The 27,060-nt window shown below is 38.4% G+C and overlaps 1 protein-coding gene across 3 annotated transcripts in view; it reads right to left on the bottom strand.

Moving 5' to 3' along the window:
* Positions 1-6,458: 6,458 nt before the first annotated feature.
* ARMC1 (armadillo repeat containing 1) overlaps positions 6,459-27,060 on the bottom strand; it is a 50,166-nt gene continuing 29,564 nt past the window's right edge. For 2 of the 3 annotated variants that reach the window (XM_036264269.1, XM_036264270.1), the window contains exons 4-7: positions 20,905-21,094; positions 9,912-10,028; positions 9,754-9,828; positions 6,932-8,539 (exon numbers count right to left, since the gene is read on the bottom strand). In XM_036264269.1, the coding sequence (XP_036120162.1) occupies positions 8,348-8,539; positions 9,754-9,828; positions 9,912-10,028; positions 20,905-21,094 (574 nt within the window). In that variant the 3' untranslated portion in view covers positions 6,932-8,347. Of the gene's footprint in view, positions 8,540-9,753; positions 9,829-9,911; positions 10,029-20,904; positions 21,095-27,060 lie in introns of all 3 variants that reach the window. The other variant, XM_036264272.1, reaches the window with a different exon arrangement.

The raw sequence follows: 27,060 nt of genomic DNA on the forward strand, positions 1-27,060 counted from the left end.
AAACTAGTAAGTATAAATGCCCACATAAAGTTTATTTTACAAAGCTTTATTTTTACATATAAATTTCCTTAAAGCAGTACACTTTTTCTCTAAATTTCTGCATTGAGAGGTAATGATTCCTTTTCTTCCAAATTTATCTCCTAAAACTAAGTCCTGACTTCTGGCTCAACACTTTCAATCTGCTTGTTTTCACCTACATTTGCTTTAACCCTATTCTTTCACTCATTGGTAAAGCTGGTTTTCCTTCGGTGTATATCCTCTTTTTCCATCTTCATTCATTTTGAATTCATTCTATGTATTGTCTTACCTATCAGTCTTATAATTCATTTATCTCACACTAAAATTTCCCTTTTTCCCATTGCCCAATTTTGCTCCCACTGGCTAACTGGAATATTTGTTTGCAGACTACTCATTGAGTATTATTTTTAATGTGTCCAAATAAACTATCCTCCCACCTAAAATATTTAAACATGAGAAAAATGGGTATTTACACAACTTATATTTTCACATTAAACTCCTTATCAGAAAAGAATAAAACTTCAGAACCATTCAAGGCTGGAAGAACCTCAGAAAACAGGCTGGTCCTAAAGCCACAGTGAGGAGCGGGCATGGGCTCAGGCTTCGGTTGGGGCTGGGTAGGAAGCGGGTGGTGCCAAAGAGGAAGTACAAGCTTTAAAAGGGTGATCTTGGCTGTCATAACCTAGAAAACAAACACACTTAGGAATGAAGAGACAAATGACACGTTAAGTGCTCAAAGGTACAGTAGACCATTTAAGTGCTGAGGGAATTTAAAGAACTGGGAAACAGATTGGCCAAGTCCAAAATAGGTAGGAAAGGCTCCATGGAATAGCCAATCCTTATGAAACAGAATTTGGTCATTGGAGAAGAGAATGAATTCCAGATGAGTACAAGCATACGGTGCCTTTACTGAAAACTAAAGATGCCAATTTAACTAAAAATAAGAGTATCAGGTCAATTAATAGGGCAAATTACAGAGAATCTTGAAAACATAAGAATAATTCAGATTTAACACAATAAAAGTCTCTAAAGGCTTAAAGCCAGAAGACAATAAATATGTAATATTTTGGCAACTATTTGGTCACTAAGAAGAGCCTCTGAGTTTAAATCCCCACCCAGACATTTATTAGTTGTATTTGGCTCCAGTTACTTATCTCCAGGCTTCAGTTTCCTCTATGTAACGAATATGAAAAACCCCAGTTCAGCCCTGGCCAGTCTGGCTCAGTGGTTAGAGCACTGGCCCACCGACCAGAGAGACCCGGTCCGGTTCCCGCTAAGGGCATGTACTTCAGTTGCAGTTTGTTCCCGGCCCCGGTTGGGGTCGTGTAGGTGGCAGCCAGTCGATGTGTCTCTCTTACATCGATGTTTCTCTCTCTCTCTTCCTCCCTCTCTCCCTCCCGCTCTATCTAAAGATAAATGCAAAAATGTCCTCATGTGAGGATAAAAAAAAAAAAAAATCAGTTCACTGGACCATTATCACTGTGAAAGGAGGTAACACAAAGCACTCAGTATAGAGCCTGGAACAAGTAGGTCTCACGTAAATTTTAAAATGCAGTTGGGGGGGTAGGGTGGCAGGAAGAGATGTATAGGGGGGAAAAAGGAGAAACATCTGTAACAAAACTAATTAATAAAAAAAATAAAAAGCCCTGGCCAGTTTGGCTCAGCAGTTAGAGCACTGGCCTGCGGTCCGGAGAGACCCGGGTTCGGTTCCCGCGAAGGGCACGTACCTCAGTTGTAGTTTGTCCCCGGCCCTGGTTGGGTCAGGTGGGTGGCAACCACTCGATGTGTCCCTTTCATGTCGATGTTTCTCTCTCTTCCCACCTCTCTCCCTCGTGCACTATCTGAAAATAAATGCAAAAATGTCCTCGGGTGAGGATTAAAAAAAAGAAGGAAAACATAAGCAACACCCTCACAACTTATGCATCTTAATCTCAGTAAGAAGAAACATACTCATGGACAGTAATAAATGACAGGTTCCAAATAAAAGTAAGTACCATAGCAGTTAAGAGAAAGAACAAAACATGAGATAAAAAATGATCACAGAGGTATGTACAATGGATGAGTGTAGCAAGTTAATACTACTGCACAACATGTGAGTCGCAATATTTTTATTTAAGAAATGGGTATATCTCTTTAGCATGTTAAAGAACTTCTATAGTCCGGCTGGTGTGGCTCAGTGGATTGAGTGTCATCCCAAGGAGTAAGAGGTCCGGTTCCATTCCAGGTCAGGGCACATGCCCAGGTTGCAGGTTCCATCCCTGGTCGGGGGTATGCAGGAGGCAACCAATGGATGTATCTTTCCCTTCCTCTCTCTTTAAAACATCAATAAAAACATATTTAAAAATATATTTTTTTAAGAACTTTTATAAATTAGGTAAGAAAAAACAAATCCTTCCCTCCCGAACAAAAATGAAAAAAGAACAGAGATAGTTCATGGAAATAATACTCAAACAGCTCTTAAATATATGAAAAGGACACTCATTCATAAGGGAAACTTTGTTTAGACCACAAAAGGCTAAATATGGAATAACACAGTTGGAGAGGCGGAAGGACGCAGGAACTCTCACACCCTGCTGATGAGAGGGGAAACTTGAATAACTTTTAAGGAGGCAGAAATTATCAACATGACAAGCACTCACCCAGCCGGTGTGGCCCAGTGGATTGAGCGCTGTCCCATGGACTGAGAGGTCCCAGTTAGATTCCCGGTCAGGGCACATGCCCGGGTTGCAGGCTCGACCCCCAGTAGGGGGCATGCAGAAAGCAGCCAACTAATATATTTCTCTCACATCGATGTTTCTCTCTCTCTCCCTTCCTCTCTCTCTAAAAAAATCAACAAGCCCAGCCAGTGTGGCTCAGTGGTTAAGCATCAACCCATGCACCAAGAGGTTGCTGGTTCACTTAACAGTCAGGGCACATGACCAGGTTGTGTGCCCAATCCCCAGGAGGCAGGCAATCCATGTTCTCTCTCATCAGTGTTTTTCTTTTCTCTCTCTCCCTCTCCCTTCCTCCCTCTCTAGAAATCAGTAAAGAAAAAGATCAATAAAAATATATTTTTAAAAATTATAAGCACTCAAAGCTTTGCCGTAACAGTTCTACATCTAGGGATTCATTTTACAGGCAGGCTTACATAGCACTATTTGTAAGAGCAAAGGATCACAATCAAAATGCTGGCTAAATAAGTGGTGGAACATTTATATAATGTAATACTGTGAAGCGGTGAAAGAACATTGCTTTATACAAGGAAACAGAGTAACTTCTAAGATACACTTTAAATGAAAAAAGGTGCAGAACATTATAGTACCACTTGTATGGGAAAGAGTATGAAAAAAATTGGTAAATTTATACAATATTCCTGATGGACACACAAAATTAGTAACAATGGCTATCCCTGGTGAGGGGAACCAGGTGACTAAGGTTCAAGAGCAGAGTCACTGTTCATTGGATACCTATTTTGAACATGTTAAAAATTTAGTGTATACTTCTTACAAATAGAAAAAAAACTTTTTAAAATTAGAATTCAAATCAAAATGTTCAGTTATAGATACTGTCTATGTCATGGCATAACAGGTGACTTTTTTTTTATGCAACTAAGATTACACTACCCAGCAAAGTTATCATTTAGAATTGAAGGACAGATAAAGAGCTTCCCAGACAAGAAAAGTTAAAGGAGTTCATCACCATCAAACCAGTGTTACAAAAATGTTAAAGGGTCTTTTTTAAAAAGAAAAAAAGATTTAAAATATGAATAAAATGGCAATAAATAGATATCTATCAAGTGAATGTAAAAATTAAAATAAATGAACAAGCAGAACAGAAACAGACTCATAGATACAGAAAACATTTTGATGGTTGCCAGATGAGAAGGGGTTTAGGGGAAGAGGTGAAAAAGGTGAAGGGATTAAGAAATACAAATTGGTTGTCACAGAACAGTCATGTGGATGTAAAGTACAGCACAGGGAATGTGGTCAATAATATTCTAATAATTACATATGGTATCAGATGGTTATGAGTTTTACCAGGAGGGTCATTTACTTAGTAAGTTATATAATGTCTAATCACTGGGGTGGATACCTGAAATTAATATAATAATGTATGTCATCTGTAATTGAAAAATTTTTAAAAAAAAAAAAGATTTTTAATTATTAAAAAACACATTGAGCTTATTTTAATAATAAAATATTTTAAAGGAGATGAGAATGTAAAAGAGGAAATTCCAGATAAGGAAGAACATGAGCAAAGATCTGGAGGGTGGGACAAATACAGAATATTTGGGTTATAATAAATAGACAAGCTAAATAAGCCAGACTGTTTTGGTAACAATGAGATATACAACTGTGCCTCTCATATAAAGTCTGTAATAATGCTACAGAATGTATGAAAGACTAGGTTGGAGGCTAAATTCTCACAATTTTTGGTGCTAGACAAAACAGTCCAATCTAATCCAAATGTCATTGATGACATTAGAGCAGAAAATGACAAAAATACTGTTAAGATTACTCTGATAAATCAGAATGTAGCTGGCTACTCTAGAAATAGCCCACTTCTGGCCCACAGACATGTTTTCTATGGCTTGGGTAGCGTTAAGGGTCTGGAACAGCCACAAAGTCCAGATGCGCTGCATATGAAAAGCCCACAATCCGCGTAAGAAGGCAGCTCCCTCTCTAAACAGGCCCAGTGTTCTCCATGTGTTTTCCTATGCTGTGGCCTAACCAGACTTACTTTTCTCACGTACCTAACTTTTTGGGTCCTCAGAGTAAGACACTAGAAACAATTCGGGCAAAAGAATCTGGACTGGAATGGTGGTAGGATGCACATAGGTGGGGTGGCCTAACTAGTCTCGGAAGCCAGACTGCCAGGGTTTGAGCCCTGGCTTCTCCACTAGCTAGCTCTGTGACCTAGGACTGAGTTATTTAATTTCTCTGTCTCATTACTCTCCATCTATATAATGATATAACAGTACCTACCTCATAGGTGTTAAGGATTTAAATGAGTCAATATTTGTAAAGTACTTAGCACCGTGCCTGGAACTGAATTAGTGGTTTGTCTGTTTTTTAATGTAAGCATGCTTATCACGAGCCTGGTTCTAAGAGAAATAAAAATTCACGGACTTCGCCCCAGCCAATGTGGCTCAGTAGTTGAGCATCGACCCATGCACCAAGAGATCACCGGTTCAATTCCTGGTCTGGGCACATGCCCAGGTGTGGGCCACATCCCCAGTAAAAGGGGGTGCAGGGGGGGTTCTCTCTCATCGATGTTTCTATCTCTCTCTCCTCTTTTCCTCTTCAAAATCAATAATAATAAAAAATTTAGTAAAATAAAATAAAACTTCACCGACTTCACATTTGACACAGCAAAGAAAAGAAAGTTATCAAAGATAATAACAGTACAAAGGGGATTGAGAAGTTTGATAACTGAAAGCTAACTGAAATCCTGACAGCAGATGACTTCTTCAAGAGACAACATTTAGATGAAAATTAAATAGCTGAGAACTAAGCCTCACAAAAGTACCTTTGGATATAGAAAGATCAGATAAAGTGTGATTACAAAGGTAACTGTCTCACTCAATAATCAAGGAAAAGAAGAGAAGCATGTCAAACTTCCAGTAACGATAATTCCATCTTACACTTGCAAGTTTTTAGTTTTCAAATTATTCATGATGATCCCACTGGATTCTAATAATGACCCATGAAGTAGAGGAATTATCTCCATGTTACTAATGAACAAAAATCTTAGAGATTAAATTATTACCTAGGATTAAATAGCTAGTAAATTATACAATAGAAAAACAAAACCATCACTATATATATAAAATATTCTCCTATAATTCTATAAGAATCAGGATATTATAAGTTAATCTTAACCTCACTCAATGGAGCAAGTATTGTGACCCTCTGCCACCTTTAAAAAAATTAAACCAAATGACAAAATAAATGAAAAAAACAATACATTGAATAAATCAGAAATAAACATGTTCAGGAAAAAAAATAGTACAAATCTGACATTTTTCCTATGTGTCCATATTCATTAGTACCTTCTACTAATTTTTGTGATTAAAAACAAATTCATCATTCATTTTCCTAAAAATATATCTGAGTACTTGCTACTGGCCAGGTACAGTTACAGATATTCTCATGGTTCTCAAAGACTAAGTAGGATATTGGTAAATGTAATTGCAATCTAATGTGATAAATGCTACAATGAGTATATGGAAGAGGGAAGGCAGGTGTGGTGCTGGGAAGAAGATGAATGGAAGATACATGGGAATTAGTCGGGTAATGCACCTGCAGGAAGCTAGGAGAAGGGGCCAGGCAGTGTGAATACAAACAGGCTTAAGAGTAATCAATAATGCTTATATCACAAAAATGCAATATCCATTCAATTTTAATTATGTTACCTTTTATTATTTTACAATATATTTCAAAAATGTCATTACAGTTGCCTTAACTGCTCTATAAGACCTGGAAACAAAGGTACACTTAAAACACACGAACACCAAGCTATAATACCTACTTGCATTGAACCATTGCTACCAAAGGGATGTAGATTTTTAAATAAGCAGATGTGCGGCAATGCAAAATAAAACATAAGCTTGTTAAAACAGAACAGTAAACTTTGTTTCAATGGCTATCGAAAGGAGGTGATTTTGTCTTCTTTTTTCAACACGTCTGGTTCTGGCAGCAAGCTGTAGTATACATTTAAAGCCAACACAAGCTCTGAAAGCTTATATTTTCATTTGTGCGTGTCACCTGCATCAGAGCCTAGATACGTGAAAAATATTATTCTCAACACGCTCAATACCCCTCTCCTTCCCTCCAGAAGGTCTCAATGTTCAAGATTCTTATTGGTGAGGCATGTGACAATAATTTTTCTCCAGTAACACTGGATGCTTTTAATTTTCTCTAAAAGAGAAGTGATGAAAATGCAAGAAAACCCTCCAGGGTCCAATTTTCACTTCACATTCTCCAAGTAGTAAAATAGCAGCTCTACATGTAGATGAAAAAGAATTTCAATTTCTTCCTATTAATTTTTAATTGTATTGGCATTAAAATTTATCTGAATTTAGTTGGATTTCCAAAAGGAAAATTTTAGTTGCCAAATATTTCAGAAATGCAATAAAGCATCACCTATATGTAATTAGCTCTTATCTACAAAAAAATATATGTATATAAATTTATATATTTTTTATCTTACCTTTACTGAAGTTCTTTTATTCTGGCTGGACATGAGAAGCAAAATTAGTAGACCAATGCTGGTTTTCTTTCTTTATAAGCATTAATTTGAGTATTTTCTCATTCAATACAACTGCAAGTTCATAATAAATTCACAAAAGGCAATACAAGGAAACACCTACTGAACAGGCAGGCACCTGCCAAGCAATTCATGTGTTAAGGTTAGACTCTACCAAATGGCACTATGGCATTATAGGCATACAATTTTTGTTTTCTTTCTCAAGTTTGTCAGTTCTTTACTATTTTTTTTTCCCTAGCAGGAGATAGTGTGTAATCATAAAATAAGGCCTAGAGACCAATGACAGTTGCTCCCAATATTATGGTGGATGTAACTCTCAAGAGCTGATATAAACCAAACAGAACAGCAATCAAACTACATTTGGTCACATTCAGTCTCAATAGCACTTTGCTGATACACGTTTCCCTCTTCTAGAATGAGTTTGTGTTAATTGTATTAAAATAACAAACAGGGTTGCAAAGTTTTCATAGAATTGTATTTTTAGGGGACTGCTACATTCAAATGAATATATTTTAATTCACAAAATGTCATTAGTAATGACGTTTCTATAAACATGGTTGGCAAAATTAAAAAAGGCACAAAAGGGGGATAATGAGAAATATTTTCAACTCTCATTAGAGTACCAAAGCAAGTATCTTTCATGAAGAAAAGCAGAGAAAAATGTTCAGTAATTCATGCACAACTTGAGCTAAAAAAAACTTCTCTTCAGATAGGTCCTGAGGCCTGAGGAGAAAATGAGTTTTCCTAATCAAGTGCTTCATGTAAAATAAAATGTAAAGCTGCACATAAAACATGTTTGGTTTAACTGTGGACCCATGTTTTTTTAAAATGTGAGGCAATTAAACAAAGGAAAACAAAACCAAAATACCTTCATAAACAAAGCAATTCCCCCTGTAGCCTCTGTCCTTTTTACCACTTAGCGGGGCAAAATGTCCAATAAAATGTAAAATGCAGCATACACAATCATGTAATCTAAAAACTTGTCATGATAACTTATTGCAAATTGCACTTGACAGTTTACCACAACAATGGAAAACTGGCCCCTTGTTCATTCACACAGTCCTTGCACCCCAAACTGAAGTCACCAGTAAAATGATCTGGATAAAAAGTTTGCGGCTGTGCTCAGCCAGCTAGCCCCACCCTCCGGGTGGGAGCCAACCCGGGACACTGCTTTGTCCTGCTCCTTCGTGGGGCTCTCATCCTCAGGCAGGTAGTCGGGCAGCTCTGTGTTCTCTTCTACTTCCACAGCCATATCCTGGAATGGGACCAGCATCTGACATAGAAAACATGTGAAGAGTTATTGCAAAATCAATGTAATTGATAAACAGTATGTCAGAAGTGAAGGGTCAACTTTCTCCTCATTCTAATCACCACAGTATTTTCAGGAGCTATATTCATTTACAGGAAGATAGGCCCATTTATTAAGCACTGTGTATGCACATAAAGGTAGAACTATGCAGGAATAAATGTGCAACTTCTAATTCAAGATGATGGGGTTAGGCAGAAAAGGGGAAGAGGATTAAGAAATACAAACTTCCACCCGGCTGGTGTGGCTTAGTGGCTGAGAGTCGACCCATGTACCAAGAGGTCGCTGGTTCGATTCCCGGCCAAAGCACATGCCCAGGTTTTGGGCCAAATCCCCAGTGGGGGAGGTGGCCAATCGATGTCCTCTCTCATCAATGTTTCTATCTCTCTCCCTCTCCCTTCCTCTCTCTCTAAAATCAATAAAGAAAAAAAAAATTTTTTTTAAAGAAATACAAACTTCCAGTTACAAAAGAAGTCATGGGGAGGTAATGTATAACATGGAAAATAGAGTCAATAACATCGTAATAACTACGTACAGTGACAGTTATTAGACTTATTGTGTACGTAATAACTATGTACAGTGACAGTTATCACTTTATTGTATGTCAACTATAACTAAAAATAAATTTTTTAAAAATGTAAAAATAAGTAAGACAAAAGCAACTAGCTGACTACTGTGTGGGCATCAGGAGAGCCACTGAACCTCCTTTCTATGGCAACTCAAATCAGCTGAAACCATATAGATTCATTTCCCTACCACAAAGCTAGTGCAAAGAGTAGCAAGAATCAAAGGTTTTCACTATGTATATTTGCCCAAGGGTGGGACTGGACTTATCCTTTTTGGACTGGCAAACTAATTAAGGTTAGAAAGTAGTTAAAGACCAATGCAAGAAAACCACATCTCCTTTATTTCGATATATATCAGCAAGACATCTCCACTGAAATAAAGAAGAGTCTGATATTCACAAAATATAAGATATAAAAACAGACTGAAATCCACAAAAGGTCTTCCTATATTTCTAAAAGAGTTAATTGTTAACCAAGAAACACTGAGATAATCTGACCCAACAACGTTCCTATATACTTGGCAACTATTAGTCTAAAAATAATGGCAATCTGCTAGCCATAAAGAACAATCAGGAGTCAGAGTTAGGTATAAAGAAAACTATATAAAACGTTTACCTCCTCTCCACTTTCACTTTTCACAACTTGCTGAGCCTTCATAACCTTGGTTGATGCTATCGCAGACGCCAAAGCCTAGGCCAGGATAAAAAGGAACAAATTTGAACACTGACTTGTTACCTAGAACCTCAAGCATATTCAGCACTTAAAATACTAACCTCTGCTTTCAAATCTGAACGGATTCGCACCACACATCTTTGAACAGCCATTTGAAAAGTAAAGCTAATAACGCCTTTAATTTTTAACAAAGCCTCTTCACATAGATTTCTCCGAGACTGAAAAAGTAAAAGCAAATTGTTACTAACATTGGCAAAATAATAAAAGGGAAAAAATCAACTGAAACCATACTGAACTAGTCATTACATTTGGGCAAAAGTTAGGGAGCACCACGGGGAACAAATGTCCCTATTTCAGTTCTTTTTTTTTTTTTTTTAATCCTCACCGGAGGACACTTTTCCATTTTTTGTTCAGGTAGAGCGGGAGAGAGAGAGAGAAACATCGACATGAAAGGGACACATAGAGTGGCTGCCACCCGCACGACCCAGCCAGGGCCAGGGACAAACCGAGGTACGTGCCCCTAGTGGATACCGAACCCGGGTCTCTCTGGACCGCAGGCCAATGCTCTAGCCGCTGAGCCAAACCGGCCAGGGCCCTATTTCAGTTCTACCATCTCATATGTGAAGGCATGGGGAGGGTGGTGCTTAGTCAAGTTTATTAAATTTTATAAGATCAATAGAATAGTATTCCCTGCTAGATTTCTTCAAGCTCATTACTAATATTTAGTTTTGATCATTTTAATGTGTGTTAGCCAATGTTAATTTAAACCTTAAAGCAAAAAAAAGTGCTGAAAAACAGAGATTCCTCTCACTCAAAGGTGGGCAAACTCTAGTCTGCCAGTTGTTTTTGTAAATAAAGTTTTACTGGAACACACCTGCACCCAGGTGTTTACATATGTCTAAAGTGGGCATCATTTTACAGCAGCGTCAGTAGTTATAACAGACCCTATGCCCTGGAAAACCTACAATATTCACTACGTGTCCTTTAAAGAAAAGGTCTACTGACCCCTGCTGTCGCTTAAAAACCCCTAGGGAGAAATTCTAATAAACTAAAGTTAGAATTAGTTAGTATTCAGAGTTTGACTCACTATTTTTTATTTTTTTAAATATGCTATTATTGATTTTTAGAGAAAGAGGAAGGGAGAGGGAGACAGAAACATCAATGAGAAACATCAATCGGCTGCCTCCTGCACGCCCCCTACTGGGGATTGTGCCCACAACTTGGGTATGTGCCCTGATAGGGAATCAAACTGGCTTACCTCTTGGTACATGGGAGGACACTCAACCAACTGAGCCACACCAGCCGGGCAGACTCACTATTTTTTAAAGCACTTGGTGTTTATAAATCTCACTGCATCCTTCATGAATGGCATTCTCCATGGGAACCCACTGCATTCTGAAGAGTTATCAATATCCCCCTTTTTGGTTCTCATTTTCTCTGACAGCACAATACACCATACACATTTCAATACTTCTTTGACTCCTAATAATACACTACCCTGGTCTTCTACTTACACCACTGATTATTCCAACTCTGTCTCTCATCTTATCTCCAAGGTCCAGTGTCTAAAACTAGGGCATTTTCTTTCTACTTCGTCCCTCCATAGACTATTCTCATCACTTCCACGTAGAAACACAGACTTATTCCAGTATGATTTTATTCTCATTTGTCTACAGAGATATTCACTTAGATATCGAGTGGTTACCTCGAACACAAGATCCAAAAAGAATATGGATTAAAAAGTAACTGGCTTCTTCTCCTCATCTCTCCTTCCACCTCCAGCCCACACACCTAAGTTTTCCTGTTTCTGTATTGAGACCAGGTTCTGATTCAGTACTTCTCAGAGGACAGGAATCTGTAACTTATCCCAAGTCTCTGGATCACACACCCTAAGAGGCACTGCCTTCAAATTACCGGATTCATCCTTCTCTTCTATTAAATAAAATCAGTCTTCACACTTAGCTCCACATCCTTCAAAACAGTTCACACCCTTGCTATCTCCCTACTTAAACCACTTTCCCACTACTCCCAACTACATTTCAATACTATTCAGGCAAGGATCTGGGATGCAGTGGCACAAGGGAATGCACAGACCCCCAGGGGCTCATCATGTACACTGTTTCTGGGCTCTGCTCTGCTGAGTCCCTGGGTTCTGTAAGGCCCCTTTAGGAGATTGGTGTCCAAAGGTCCATGTTTATCTCTTCCACATACTCAACACCAGGTGAGCTTAAAAGTGAAGTTTACATAGCATATACAACATTAAAGTGAGAATACTACAAATCTAATTTGATTCCTCATTTTAAATGTGAGGAAGGCAAAAAATAGAAAAGTTAAACAACTTGCCTAGTTTATGACAAGAGTCTGACACTAAATTTCAACTATGTGACAGTGAGAAACCAGATTCATGAGGTCAATTCATCTTCATTTTGACACAAATTAACACATTTGCAACAGGCAAAGCCTGGGGGTTGGAGAGGAGTGGAAAATTCAATTCCAACATTTGATCTTAGGGATAGGCTATTTCCAGGTAAACATGAGTTCTTCAACTGAGCAAACAGGATAAAAAATTAGCCAGGAAGGATGAATAACCTCTAGATTAGAATACAGGGTCAAAATTAGGTTGAGAGCCCTGGCCGGTTTGGCTCAGTGGTTGGAGCGTCGGCCTGCGGTACCGAGAGACCCGGGTTCGGTTCCCGCTAAGGGCACGTACCTTGGTTGCAGTTTGCCCCCGGCCCTGGTTGGTCATGCGAGTGGCAGCCACTCGATGTGTCCCTTCATGTCGATGTTTCTCTCTCTCTTCCTCTCTCTCCCTCCCGCTCTATCTGAACAAAAAATGGAAAAATGTCCTCGGGTGAGGATAAAAAAAAAAAAAAATTAGGTTGAGAGAATCTAAAATAGATGAAATTAGAAGTTGGGCAAGGAGGTAGATGAGGCAAGGTTAACTACCTGGCAATGAATAGAAGAATGTGTGTGTCAGTGGGGTGTGAGTGTATGTGAGTGTGTGTGTGCACATGCAAGTGTATATTAAGAGAATATAATTTCAAATAACATATACAGTGGCCTGCAATTTCTAAAGACTCCATAGTAGCATGATTTGCAGTTGAGAAAATAAAGCAAAGATAAAAATGCCTGTGAAGATCAGTATCAGGAATAATTTTCTCAAAACCTTGATACATACACTAAAATAATGTACAGTGCTTTCTTTACTAGTAAGAGTAAACATGTTTCCATGTGTACAGCTGTCCAATGTAAAAGAGTGGGATTCTGCAACTTAGACCTACTGTCTCAAATCCCACGTCCTCCACACAGTTACTATGTGATGCTGAGATTCCAGTCAAGGGCACGGATCTCGGTTGCAGCTCGTCCCCGGCCCTGGTCGGGGTGGTACGGGAGGAAACCAGTCAATGTGTCTCTCTCACATCGATGTTTCTGTTTCTTTCTTTCTTTCTCTCTTTCTCTCTCTTTCCCTCCCTCCTACTCTATCTGAAGATAAATGAAAAAATATCCTCGGGTGAGGATTTAAAAAAAAAAAACTTTCGCCCTGGCCGGTTTGGCTCAGCGGTTAGAGCGTCTGCCTGCGGTCCAGAGAGACCCGAGTTCGGTTCCCGCTAAGGGCATGTACCTCGGTTGCAGTGTGTCCCCGGCCCTGGTTGGTCGTGCGGGTGGCAACCACTCGATGTGTCCCTTTCACATCGATGTTTCCCTCTCTCTCTTCCTCTCTCTCTCTCCACTCTGTCTGTACAAAAAAATAATAATAATAAAATAAATAAATTTAAAAAAAAAACAAAAACTTTCCTTTAGCCTGGTGAGTGTAGCTCAGTGGTTGAGCATTAACCCATGCACCAAGAAGTCACAGGTTTGATTCGCGGCCAGGGCACATGCCCAGACTCTGGGCCCAATCCCCAGTAGGAGACATGCAGGAGGCAGCCAATCAGTGTTCTCTTTCATTAATGTTTCTATCTCTCTCCCTCTCCCTTTCTCTCTCTAAAATCAATAAAGAAAAAAATTTTTATATTTTAATTTGGGCCCTGGCCAGTTTGGCTCAGCAGTCCAAAAAGGTCACAAGTTCGATTCCTGGTCAAGGGCACCTACCTGGCTTGCGAGTTCAATCCCTAGCCCCGGTTCGGGTCGTGTGGGAGGCAACCAGTCGATGTGTCTTTTTCACATGGTTTCTCTCTCTCTCTCTCTCTCTCTCTCTCTCTCTCACTCTCTCTCTCTTTCTTTCTCTCCCTCCCTTCCCTTCCACTCTAGCTAAAAATCAATAGAAAAATATCCCCAGGTGAGGATTAAAATATATATAAATAAATAAATAATAAATCTTATAAAATAATACAACCTATAATTAGAAAAACCAATCTATAGAAACACAATCAGAATAACACAGATTATTGCATTAGTAGACAAGGACATTAAACTGTTATTCTTACCATAATCTGTATGTTCAAGTAGATAAAGAGTAAACATGTTAAGGAGATATAAAAAAAAAAAAAACAAATCAAACTTCCACAGATATAATAAAACAATGTCTGTAGTGAAAACTATACCAAATGAGATTAACAGCAAATCACACACCTGCAGAAGAAAAATTTAGTGAATACAGCAATAGAAACTACCCAAAATAAAACAGAGAGGAAAAAAAGACTGAAAAAGAAAAACAGAACATCAGTGAGCTGTGGGACAATTTCAAGAGGTTAAATTTTCATAACAGGAATCCATGAACAACTAAGGGAAAAAAGAGAAAGAAAAAGTACTTAAAGAAATGAAAAAAATTGTCCAAATTTGCTGCACTATAAAGCCAGAGCTCCAAGAAGATAAAAAACATGAAGAAAATTATTCCAAGGCACATAATAAACAAATTGATCAAATACAGTGATAAAAGAGCAACTCTTAAAAGAAGGTTAGAGAAGCCCTGGCCAGTTTGGCTCAGCGGTTAGAGAGTCGGCCGGCGGTCCGGAGAGACCCAGGTTCGGTTCCCGCTAAGGGCATGTACTTCGGTTGCAGTTTGTCCCCAGCCCTGGTTGGCCGTGCGGGTGGCAGCCACTCGATGTGTCCCTTCACGTCGATGTTTCTCTCTCTCTCTCCTTCCTCTCTCTCCCTCCCACTCTATCCGTACAAAAAAAAATGAAAAAATATCCTCGGGTGAGGATAAAAAAAAAAAAAAGAAAGTAGAGAAAAAATAATAAGATATTACATATACAAAAACATACATAAGAATTTGATAGACTTCTAAATAGAAACATACATGGGAGAAGACAGTGGAACAATGTCTTAAAGTATGATAAGAAAAAAAACTCTCACCTAGAATTCTGTACCCATTGAAAATATATTTTAAAAATATATAAGGACATTTCCAGACATATAAAACTGAGAAGAGTTAGAACTTCAATATGTGACTTTCAAAAAATGGATAGAACATCTAAACTGAACATCAGCAAGAAAAAGCCTTCAACAACACAATAAACCAACTAAACCTAAAAGAGATTATAGATCACTCCAATCAAAGTATATATGTTTTCAAGTGCACATGGAACATGTTAGGCCACGAAACAAGCCTCAATACATTTAAAAGGGTTAAATCATACAATAAACAAAATGAAATTAGATATCAGTAACAGGACATTTGGAAAATTCAGAAATATACAGAAATTAAACAACAAATCCTAAATAACCAATGAATCAAAGAATAGATCACAAGAGATATTCAAGAATACTTTCAGATGAATGAAATTAAAATACCACATATTAAATCTTATAGGATGCAGAGAAAACTGCTTAGAGGGAACTTTATAATAACTACATTAAAAAAGAAGTAAATCTCAAATCAATAACCTAACTTTCTATTCTAAGAAACAAGAAAAAGAAGAGCAAACTAAACCCAAAGGAGATAATAAAGATTAGAGTAGAGGAAAAAAGAAATAGGAGGGTGGGGAATGAAATAAAAAAATAAATTGAACCAAAAGTTGGTTCTTTGAAAAGATCAACAAAATTGATACACCTCTACCTAGACTGACCAAGAAAAAAGAAAGATTACTCAAATTACTAAAATCAAGAATAAAAGAGGGTATATTATGACCAAACTTACCAAAACAAAAGGATTACAAGCTAACACTATGAACAACTGTATGCCACACATAAGGTAACCTCCATAAAATGGACAAATTCCTAGAAACACAAAATTGACTCAAGAAAAAAAGAAAATACAAATAGATCTATAACTCAAGTAAAGAGACTGAATAAAAAATCAGAAAATTTCCCACAAAGAAAAGTCCAGGACCACAGGGCTTCACTGGTGAATTTAACAAATGTTTAAGAAGAAAATCAACACCAATCCTTCACAAACTCATCCAAATACTTCCCAACTCATTTTATGAAGCTTGTATTACCCAGATACCAAAATCAGAAAAAGCACAGGAAAGAAAACTACAAATTAATATCCTGTGTGAATATAGATGCAAAATGCCTCAAAAATGTACCAGTGAACAAATCTAGAAGCATATTAAAAAGATTATATACCATGACCAATTGAAATTTATCCTAGGAATGAAAGGTTGGTTCACATGGTATTAACAGAACTCAACAATAAAATGACAAATAACAAGCAATTTTAAAATGAACAAAGAATGAATAGACATATCTCAAAAATCTGTGATCGCCCGGCCACTGTGGCTCAGTGGTTGAACATCGACCCACGCACCAAGACGTCGCCGGTTCGATTCCTGGTCAGGGCACATGCCCAGGTTGTAGGCCAAATCCCCAGTAGAAGGCATGCAGGAGGCAGCCACTCGATGTGTCCCTTTCATGTCGATGTTTCTCTCTCTCTCTCTGTTCCTCTCTCTCCCACTCACTCTGTCTGAACAAAGAATGGAAAAAATGTCCTTGGGTGAGGATTAAAAAAAAAAAATTTTTTTTTAAATCTGTGATGTTAACCCAGAGACATAGAAGTGGGGTACAGATTGACAAGCCTCAGAGGAAGGGGGTTTGGGGGGGCAAGAGATAAACCACAGAACTTACATGTATGTATGCATGACCAATGAACATAGAAAACAAAGCTGGGGATGGGGGGGTGGGAGAGGAGGGTGTCAATGGGGGAAAAATGAGAAACATCTGTAACAAAAACAAATTAATAAATAAAAACAAATCTGTGATAAAGATTTATGCAATAACTCCTAAATCAACCACTAAAAAATGGCCAATAACCACATGAAAAGATACTTACTATCAATAGTCATTAGGAAAATGCCAATCAAAACTACAGTAAGATACCACTTCACAACCAGTAGAACAGCTATTAAAAAAAAAGTTTTTAGTGAAAAATAACAAATGTTGACAAGGATGTAGAGGAACCAGACCCCTCATATATTGCTAATGAGAATGTAAAATGTCACTGTCACTATGGAGAAGTCTGGCAGTTGTTCAAAAAACTAAACAAGTTACCGTATCATCCAGTAATTCTATCCCTAGGAATATATCCAAGAGAACTGAAACATACATACACACAAAAACTTGTACATGAATGTTCATAGAAGAGTTATTCAGAAGAACCAAACAGTTGAAACAACTTGAATGTTTATCAGCTGATGAATAAACAAAATATTGCATATTCATACAATGAAACAGTATATAGAGGAATAATGTACTGATACATGATACAACAGAGATGAACCTTGGAAACATTATGCTAAGTGAAAGCTACACATAAAAGGTCACATATTGCATGATTCCATTTATATGAAATATCCAGAACAGGCAAATCCAGAGACAGAAAGTAGATCAGTGGTCGCCAGGGGTTAGGGGTATAATTGCTAATGGGGACAAGGTTTCCTTTCCAGGTGATGAAATGTTCTGGAATTAGACAATGATGACGATTGCATAGCCTTATAAAAGTACTAAAACCACTGAATTGAATACTTAAAAATGATCATTTTAAAGTATCCGACTTCTATTTCAATTTTTAAAAAAGCTTTTACAGTCGGCCCTCGTTTATCACGATTAATCAGTTCCAGACTCTACAAGGATAAATGAATTTCCGCGAAGTAGGATTTTTTATTTATACAGTCATCCCTCCCCACTTCGCGCTCGCGGCTTCATTCTGTCATGTTTTTTTCAAAAACTGTGCTATACGTATTCAAAAAACCACAACAGAGTGAAGCTGTGAACGAAGCACAAAGTGGCGAGGGAGAGGGACAACTGTACTTTGAAAGAATTAATTTTCAAAAGACCTGTACTACTTTAAGAAATTTTAATGTAAGTCCTTCAGGCAGGAGGAAAATACTATCAGAAGAAAACCGAGATTTACATAAGAAATAAAGACGCCTCGCCCTGGCTGGTTTGGCACAGGTTTGGTTAGAGTGGAGCCCCTCTGTTGGGGTCATGCAGGAGGCAACCAATCAATGTGTCGCTCTCACATAGATGATTCTCTCTCTCTCTCTCTCTCTCTCTCTCTCTCTACCCCCCTTCCTCCCTTCCACTCTATCTAAAAAAAAACAATGAAAAAATATCCTCAGGTGAGAATTAACAAAAAAGAAAAAGAAATAGAGAAGCCCCAAAATGGTAAATATGTGGGTAGACAGAAAATACTTTTCCTCATTTTTTAAATGTCTTTAGAAGATACTGACTTTTTCAAAATCATAGAAACAGGAAGAGTGGTGGTCGGCTGCAGGGAAGGAAGACAGGGCAGTTATGGTTTAATAGGCACACACAGTTTCAGTTTTACAAGATAAAAAGTTGTACATACGCAGACGTATGGCAGCGATGATAATACAACATTATGAACTCTAAACTTAAAAACAGTTAAAATGGTAAATTTTATGTTATGTATATTTTACAATAAAATACTGGAAAAAAAATTTGCCCTAGCCGGGTAACTCAGGGTTAGAGTGTCGTACTGATGTGCCAAGGTTGGGGATTCAAACTCTGGTCAGGGCACATACAGGAATCAACCAGTGAATTTATAAATAAGTGGAACAACAAACTGATGTTTCTCTCTCTTCACTCTCTCTCTCCCAAATCAATGAATTAAAAATTCTTTTTCAATTTTTAAAAATATTTAATGTAATAACAATGTATTTTGGGGCTTATAACATATGCAGAAATAAAACATATGATAACAATAGCACGAAGGCAGAGATAAAGGAAATAGAAGTATAGTATTATATCTATACTTTGAAGTGATATAGAGTAGTCCCCACTTATCCGATTTTGCTTTGTGCAGTTTTAGTTACCCATGGTCAACTGTGGTCTAAAAACATTAAATGGAAAACTCAAGAAATAAACAATCCATGATTTTTAAATTGCACATCATTCTGGGTATCGTAATGAAATTTCATGCCTCTCCCCCACATACACACACACAAAATTCATCCCTTTGTCCAGTGTTTCCATGCTGCAAATACTACCTACCTGTTAGTTACTTAGTACTCTTCTTGGTTACCAGATTAACTGTCACAGTTATCACAATGCTTGTGTTTAAGTAACACTTATTTTACCCAATAATGGACCCAAAGCACAAGAGTAATGAGGCTGGCAATTCAGATATGCCAAAGATAAGCCATTAAGTGCTTCGTGAAAAGGTATGTATGTACAGGAAAAAACACAGCATACATAGGGTTCGGTATTATATGTGGTTTTAGGCATCCACTGGGGATCTTGGAATTTATACCCCTCGGATAAGGAAGAATTATTGTAATGTTAATTGAAGCTAGACTGTGATAAAGATATATAAAATAAACCCTACATCAACCAACAAAGAAGGAAGGGAGGGAGGAAGGGAGGAAGGAAGGGAGGAGGGAGGGAGGGAGGGAGGGAGGGAGGGAGGAGGAAGGAAAGCAACCTTGACAAATATTCCATGTGCACTTGAAAAGAATGAATATTGCCCTGGCAGGTTTGTCTCAGCAGTTAAGAGCATTGGCCCTCATACCAAAGAGGCCCAGGTTCAATTCCAGCTAAGGGCACGTACCTCGGTTGCAGTTCGTCCCCAGCCCTGGTTGGGGTCATGTGGGAGGCACCCAACTGATGTGTCTCTCTCTTTCTCCCTCCCTCCCTCCCACTCTATCTGAAGATAAATGGAAAAATATCCTCAGCTGAGGATTAAAAAATAATAATAATAATAAAATAAATAAAAGATGCTGGGCTTTCAATAAAAGAATCTTTAAAAAAATAAATAAAAGCAGCCCTGGATAGTTTGGCTCAGCAGTTACAGCATCAGCCCGCAGACCAGAGAGGCCCGGGTGCAGTTCCCACTAAGGGCATGTACCTCAGTTGCAGTTTGTCCCCAGCCCCTATTGGGGTTGTATGGGTGGCAACTAGTCGATGTCTCTCTCTCTCTCTCTCTCTCTCTCTCTCTCTCTCTCACATTGATGTTTCTCTCTCTCTTCCTCCCTCTCTCCCTCCTGCTCTATCTCAAGATAAATGCAAAAATGTCCTCTTTTTTTTTTTTTAATCCTTACCCGAGGACATTTTTTCATTTTATGTTCAGATAGAGTGGGAGGGAGAGAGAGGAAGAGAGATAGAGAGAGAAACATCGACGTGAAAGGGACACATCGAGTGGCTGCCACCCGCATGACCAACCAGGGACGGGGACAAACTGCAACCAAGAAACATGCCCTTAGCGGGAACCAAACCCGGGTCTCTCTGGACCGCACGCCAACACTCTAACCTCTGAGCCAAACCAGCCAAGGCTGTCCTCATTTTTTAAAATGAATATTATCTTGCTGTTGGGTGGGTAGTCTATAAATATTAATTACGTTAAGTTGGTTGTTAGTGTTGAGTCTTCTATACCCTTGCAGATTTTCTATACTAGTTCTATTAACTGAGAGAGCGGTACTCAAGACTCTAGCTCTAACTATAGATTTGTCTATTTCTCTTTGCATTTGTCAGCTTTTGCTTCATGTATTTTGAAGTTCTAGTATTAGGGCATATATATTTTAAATTGTTATGTCCTCTGATTAACTAACCCCTTTAGCACAAAATGCTTCCCTTTATCATATAAAATACTAATATACTTAAAGATAGTTAACAGGTAACACTGAGGAAACTATTTAGTTAATATGATTTCTCTTTCCCATCTTATGAACCATGTGTTTATAAAAGTCTTACCGTATCATCAAGACCATCTATATGTAAAACCACTGTTTTGGCACGTTTGTTTGTAGTTCCCAGAAAAAACTGAGCTTTCCTTCGACGTGAATTCATTTCATTGAAACTATCACTATCCGCCATATTGGAAGACTGAAGAATGTCATAGATTTCAGAAGCCAGCAGTTTTGTTTCTCCTGGAGTTGTAGTCCTTAAAAATAAACATATACATTAATAAATTAGTACTGTTACTTCTACTGATTCTGTAACTTTATTCCTTAAGTTTACAAAGCCTTCTTTTTTTCATTCTCATTTGTTCAATTTAAAATACCAGTGACTCCTAAAATAATCAGTAATGTAGAAAAAGCATCTATTCTACAATAAAGTCTTCTCATTTCATTTTAAAGCCATGGTTCATTGAGATTCAAAAGTCATCATCACTACGGTGGTATAAAAGCACATTTAATTGAAATCATTAATTAAGTGGGAAGTCAACTACGAAGATAAGGATATAACAAGTCCCTGGATTAACACTAACATTTAACTCACAATTTGGAAGTAACCTGACCTTCAAGAAAATACAACATAAAAATCTAAAGGAGAAAACAGATTAAATCATTCATGTTAGAGTTATTTTAATAAAGATTTCTTAGTAAATTCAAACTGATTCTGTTTCTTAATTAGCATTTTTACATCTTTCATAAAACATGTATGTATCATAAAACCACAATTCAGGCAAAAGGTTTCGTTCTTAAACTTAAATCCTGCTACAGGTCCTCACGTAAACACCTGTGCCATGCTGTCCAACAAAATTTTCTACACTGAAATGTCCTATACCTGCACTGTCTACTCACATGTGGCTACTGAGTACTTGAAATGTGTCTGTCAAATGCAATTAAACAAATGAAATTTTACTTCATATTATACAGCAAAGATCTAATAATTCTAATTAGTTGAATTGAATAAACAGCAAGTACATATATCTGTAAAAAAATAATAATCCTCATTTCACCTATAAATGGGCTCAATTAAGTCCAAGTCCTTTAACATACATCCAAGGCCTTTAAAATCTGTCCTCTAGCCTGGCCGGTCTGGCTAGTGGTTGCATACACCAGAGGTAGCCGTCAATTCCCAGTCAGGGCATGTGCCCAGGCTATAGGCCAAATCCCCAGTGAGAGGCATGCAGGACGGGGCCAACTGATGTTTCTCTTTCATTGTTGTTCCCATCTCTCTCTTCCTCTCCCTTCCTCTCTCTCTAAAAAAAAAATCAATAAAGAAAAAAAATTTCAAATCTGTCCTCTATCAACACCAGACCATTATGACCATTCTTAAATGCCTTTCCCTCAACTTTCAAACTCTTATTTCTCCCTTGAAGGCTCAGCTCAACCACCATGTTCTTTCTGAAGCTTCCCCATCCCAACATCCCTCTGCATTCAAAGTACTATACTTGCACTTTACTGATTTAATTTTCTATTTCTTTCTCTTCAAGAATAGGAGTGTATTCTCTCTGTATCTTCCACAATCCATTGTTTGTTTAGCAATCCATTTTGTTTTGCAATCCATTTTGTTTGCAATCCATTGTTTATTGAATGAGCAGGAATACTTCAATTTCTAATATTCATTCTGTATACATTCTAGCTATAAAGACCTTCAATTCCAGAGGTGCTAATCTGGCCATTTTCCAGGCTCTCAATTTATTATACTAAGGGCTTTTTTGAGCCACTGTTAACCACAGAGATCAATTACTTTGAATGATTATGGCTCTGTATTGCAGGAAGCTATGAAAAAGACTATTTTTTTAAGGAGATGTCTCAGCACTTTTCTGATAGCTGTTTTACAGTTTACTGAAAGGTCACTGCAGTTCTGAGATATTTTAAATACTACCAACCATAAGTTGTAAAGATTATGAGGACACTGGCTAGAGGCACTCATGAATTTAAGAGGGAAAACTACAAAAAAACTACCTGAGTGGCTATTTTCTCAATTCTCCCAAAGACAGTATAGTGCTAGAACCATCCCAGATTCACAGGAGAGAAGACAGTCTGTATATCTAAGGATTCCTTAGGCTTTATGGCTTAATTCTTTCATAAACCTGTTGTAGTGGTTTCCATATTAGTAGCAACAGAGAGGAGAAACTACCACTTGTCAATTAAAAACAATTTACACTGCCCTGCCAGTGTGGCTCTGTGGTTGAGCATTGACCCATGCACCAAGAGGTCACTGGTTCAGTTCCCGATCAAGGCACATACGCAGGGTGTGGGCCCAATCTCCAGTGGGGGACATGCAGGAGGCAGCCAGTTGATGTTCTCTCTCATTGATGTTTCTATCTCTCTCTCCCTCTCCCTTCCTCTCTCTCTAAAATCAATAAAGACAAAAATTTTAAAAAACAGCCCTGGCCTGTTTGGCTCAGCGGTTGGAGCATCGACCTGCGGGCCACTGAGACCCGGGTTCGGTTCCCGCTAAGGCCATGTACCTTGGTTGCAATTTGTCCCCGGCCCTGGTTGGTTGTGCGGGTGGCAGCCACTCGATGTCTCCCTTTCAAGTCGATGTTTCTCTCTCACTTCCTCTCTCTCTCTCCCACTCTATCTGAATAAAAACTGGAAAAATGTCCTCAGGTGAGGATAAAAAAAATTAAAAACAACAACAACAACAATTTGCAAAGCTGATACATGTACATTCATGATTGCCTGTACAGTTATAGAGGCTACTCACACTAACTAAAGCTGAAGATGTACACAAAAATATACTTCATCTATAGTCACACAAGTTATGCCTAATTAGATAAACAAAGCACTTACAAATGAGAGATTAGCAAAAATGGTTAAATGAAATAAATACTCCCACCACCACAATTTTTAACTTTCTCATTTCATAGTCCCAAAGTTTCATCATTTTTATACAGTAATAAAATTCTTTTCTGAAAGATTTTCCATTTCTAGCTACTCAACACCAAAAGATTTTAAATCAATGTGATGGTCTCATTGTTATTTTAAGTACGTTGCCCAACTGGTGTGGCTCAGTGGATTGAGCATCACACTGTGAAATAAGAGGTCCCGTTTTGATTCCCAATCAGGGTACATGCCTGGGTTTCGGGCTCAATCCCTGATACGGGGCGTGCAGGAGGCAGCCGATCGAAGTTTCTATCTCTCTCTCCCTTCCTCTCCCTCTTAAAAAAAAAATCAATATTTTAAGTATGTCCATCTGATGTACCTATAGGACCAATTTTATTGCCACCATTTCTATGAAACAGTTAAGAGAATACCTCTATTTATAGACTCAAATCTCCCTTAAAAGGAAATAAAATTTTGTCTTAGGCAAAATGAAATTTACAAAATCATATAATCAAATGAATTACAAACCAAGTTACTTCTTGATCTGCATACTATATTAAGTATCACAAATATCAATGCATATTGCTGATCAACAAATCAATTACAAATTATTATTTCTTTATTTTAAAATATGCTTTTAGCCCTGGCCGGTTTGGCTCAGCGGTTGGAGCATTGGTCCGCAGAATAGAGAGGCCTGGGTTCAGTTCCCACTAAGGGCATGTACCTCAGTTGCAGTTCGTCCCTGGCCCCGGTTAGGGTCGTGTGGGTGGTGACCACTTGATGTGTCTCTCTCACATTGATGTTTCTCTCTCTCTCTTCCTCCTTCTCCCCCTCCCACTCTATATCTCAAGATAAAGTGCAAAAATGTACTCAGGTGAGGATAAAAAAAAATCCAAGAACATTTACAGATTCAAAAGCTATCTTAGTCTTCTTTTTAATAAAACAAAATTACTGCTCAAAAACTATGATTCAAAACATTCAAGTAGAAAAAGTCTAGAGTTATATGGTACATTTGGCCATAAATGTTAGAGAGAATGTATAATTAAACAAGTATTAATTGCCCTAATCTTTTTAGGCAGGTGAAATTGAAAGCTGATTAATGCCCTGGATTTAGTTCACTCTTTAAAATCTGACATCAGAAAAAAAAAAGACTCTTGAAAGGCTCCTTCATCTAGTAATTGGAATTTTTGCTCTCAGTAATTTACTATTCCATAATGAAGTATATTGACTCCTCACCACTTTTTCTAATTAGTTATCTATGTTGAAAAGGTTCAAAATATTGTTCATAAAATACAACTAAAAGGTGAACTCTGATCTTTATTATACAGCAAAACCAATTTTCATTCTGAATATAAGTATAATATTTCCTTATTGGTCATAAACAGCAATTCACTGTAATTCTAGATGCTGCTAATAACATTTTATATTGCTCATAAAGGCCAGTTAAGACTTCCATATTCTTCATGATGAGGCAGGATAGTAGGAAGCAGGAAAATTCCTTGGCAAGTGGAATGGGGAAGCTGAGACTGACAGCTGAACAAACTGGCCGAGCAATTTATAGCCAGATACAGAAGGTCATCAGGGTGGAAAGACCCAGGTATCTAGCAACGAGCAAAACTGGTGCTGGACCTCGACCCCAGGGTGGCCTTTCCTCTCCTGGCATATAGCTGGTCATAGGATTCAGACCCTCCCCTGACCTTTCCTCCCTGGAGATAACATGTAGGCCTCAGTAGAATTTTAGCTCCAGGCCCAGAAAAGCAGCAAAACCAGGTGGGCAACACTGGGACCAGCTGCAATTACTAATGACTGGGCCTATTGCTAACCAATCAGTGGAGACTATGACCCTGAAAGGGCACAACTGGAAAAGCTGATAAATATTTTGAAATCTCCCCTCCTCTAAAATCCCCACCTTTGCCCACCAGGTGTAGTTCACTGGTTGAGCATCAACCCATGAACCAAGAGGTCACTGGTTCGATTCCCAGTCAAGGCACATGCCCAACTGATGTTCTCTCTCATGATGTGTCTCTCTCTCTCTCTCCCCTCCTCTAAAAATCAATACAGTCAGCCCTCATTTATCACGGTTAATCAGTTCCAGACTCTACCATGATAAATGAATTTCCGCAAAGTAGGATTCTTTATTTACACACAGTCGTCCCTCATCACTTCACGCTTCTATGGTTGCAGCTTCACTCTATCGCGGTTTTTTCAAATATGATACAATGTTTGAAAAAACCACCATAGAGTCAAGCCGCGAACGTCGAAGCACGAAGTGGCGAGGGACAACTGTAACGGAAAAAATTTTTTTTAAATAAAAGAACCCTCAAGACAAAGAAGTCAGTGTGCACCCTCCTTGGGCTACTTGAATGTCCTTTTCAAGTGAATTTTCTTTCTAAACTCTAAGGGTCCCCACAAGACTTGTAACCAGGGGAGCAGTGGGCAGCAGTAGCTTGTCCCAGGCTAAACCTCTGAACCTGTTTCCAAGGGCCCCCTTTTCTCAGACTTTCCAGTAAGCTGATAGCAGCCCCACCTTGGATCACTTCTTTCCCATCCATAATGTTTCTACAGAACCAAAGCAGCCCCACCCAGTCTCTCTCCCTCCTGTTGCTTTTTCTATCCTAGGCACTTCCTTGTTTCACTCCCCTGGGTTTTAATAAATGTACTCTCAAAAATCACCTGGACTCAGACTAACCAGTTTGGCTCAGCAGCTAGAGCATCAGCCCAAAGACCAAGGTAAGTTGCAGGTTTGATTCCAGTAAAGGGCATGCACCTGGGCTGCAGGTCCGATCCCTGCCCAGGACCCTTCAGGAAGCAACCAATCAATGTGTGTGTCTCTCTCTCCTCCATCCCTTCCTTCCTTTCATTCTACCTAGAAATCAATGAAAAAATATCCTCAGGTAAGGACTAAAAAAAAAAAAAAAAAATCACCTGGACATAGGTTATGAAATCTTCCCTGCAAGAAGTCAAGAACCCACACACTACCAGCCCAAGGCAAACCCACTGCAGACCCACTCCAGGCCCAGACACCCTTTCCGCTAACAATGAAACCAATGAGTGTTATACTATTTTACTGTTAGAGACTTACTATCATCTTTTGAAAAACTTCACAACATTTCCTTTAGGAATTAGCTCTGTAATTTTTTCCTGTGTGATTTGCTAAGAAAAAGTGTTCTTGCAACATTTATGCAACCCAGAAAATTATCCCTCATCTTTTTTTTTAATCCTCATCCGAGGATATTTTTCCATTTATCTTCAGATAGAGTGGGAGGGATGGGGAGGGAGAGCGAGAGGAAGAGGAAGAGGGGGAGGGAGGGGGAAGGAGAGGGAGAGAGGGGGGGAGAGGGAGAGA

The sequence above is a fragment of the Molossus molossus genome, unplaced genomic scaffold (genome assembly GCF_014108415.1).
Source record: "Molossus molossus isolate mMolMol1 unplaced genomic scaffold, mMolMol1.p scaffold_m16_p_16, whole genome shotgun sequence".
In the NCBI taxonomy this organism is placed as follows: Eukaryota; Metazoa; Chordata; class Mammalia; order Chiroptera; family Molossidae; genus Molossus; species Molossus molossus.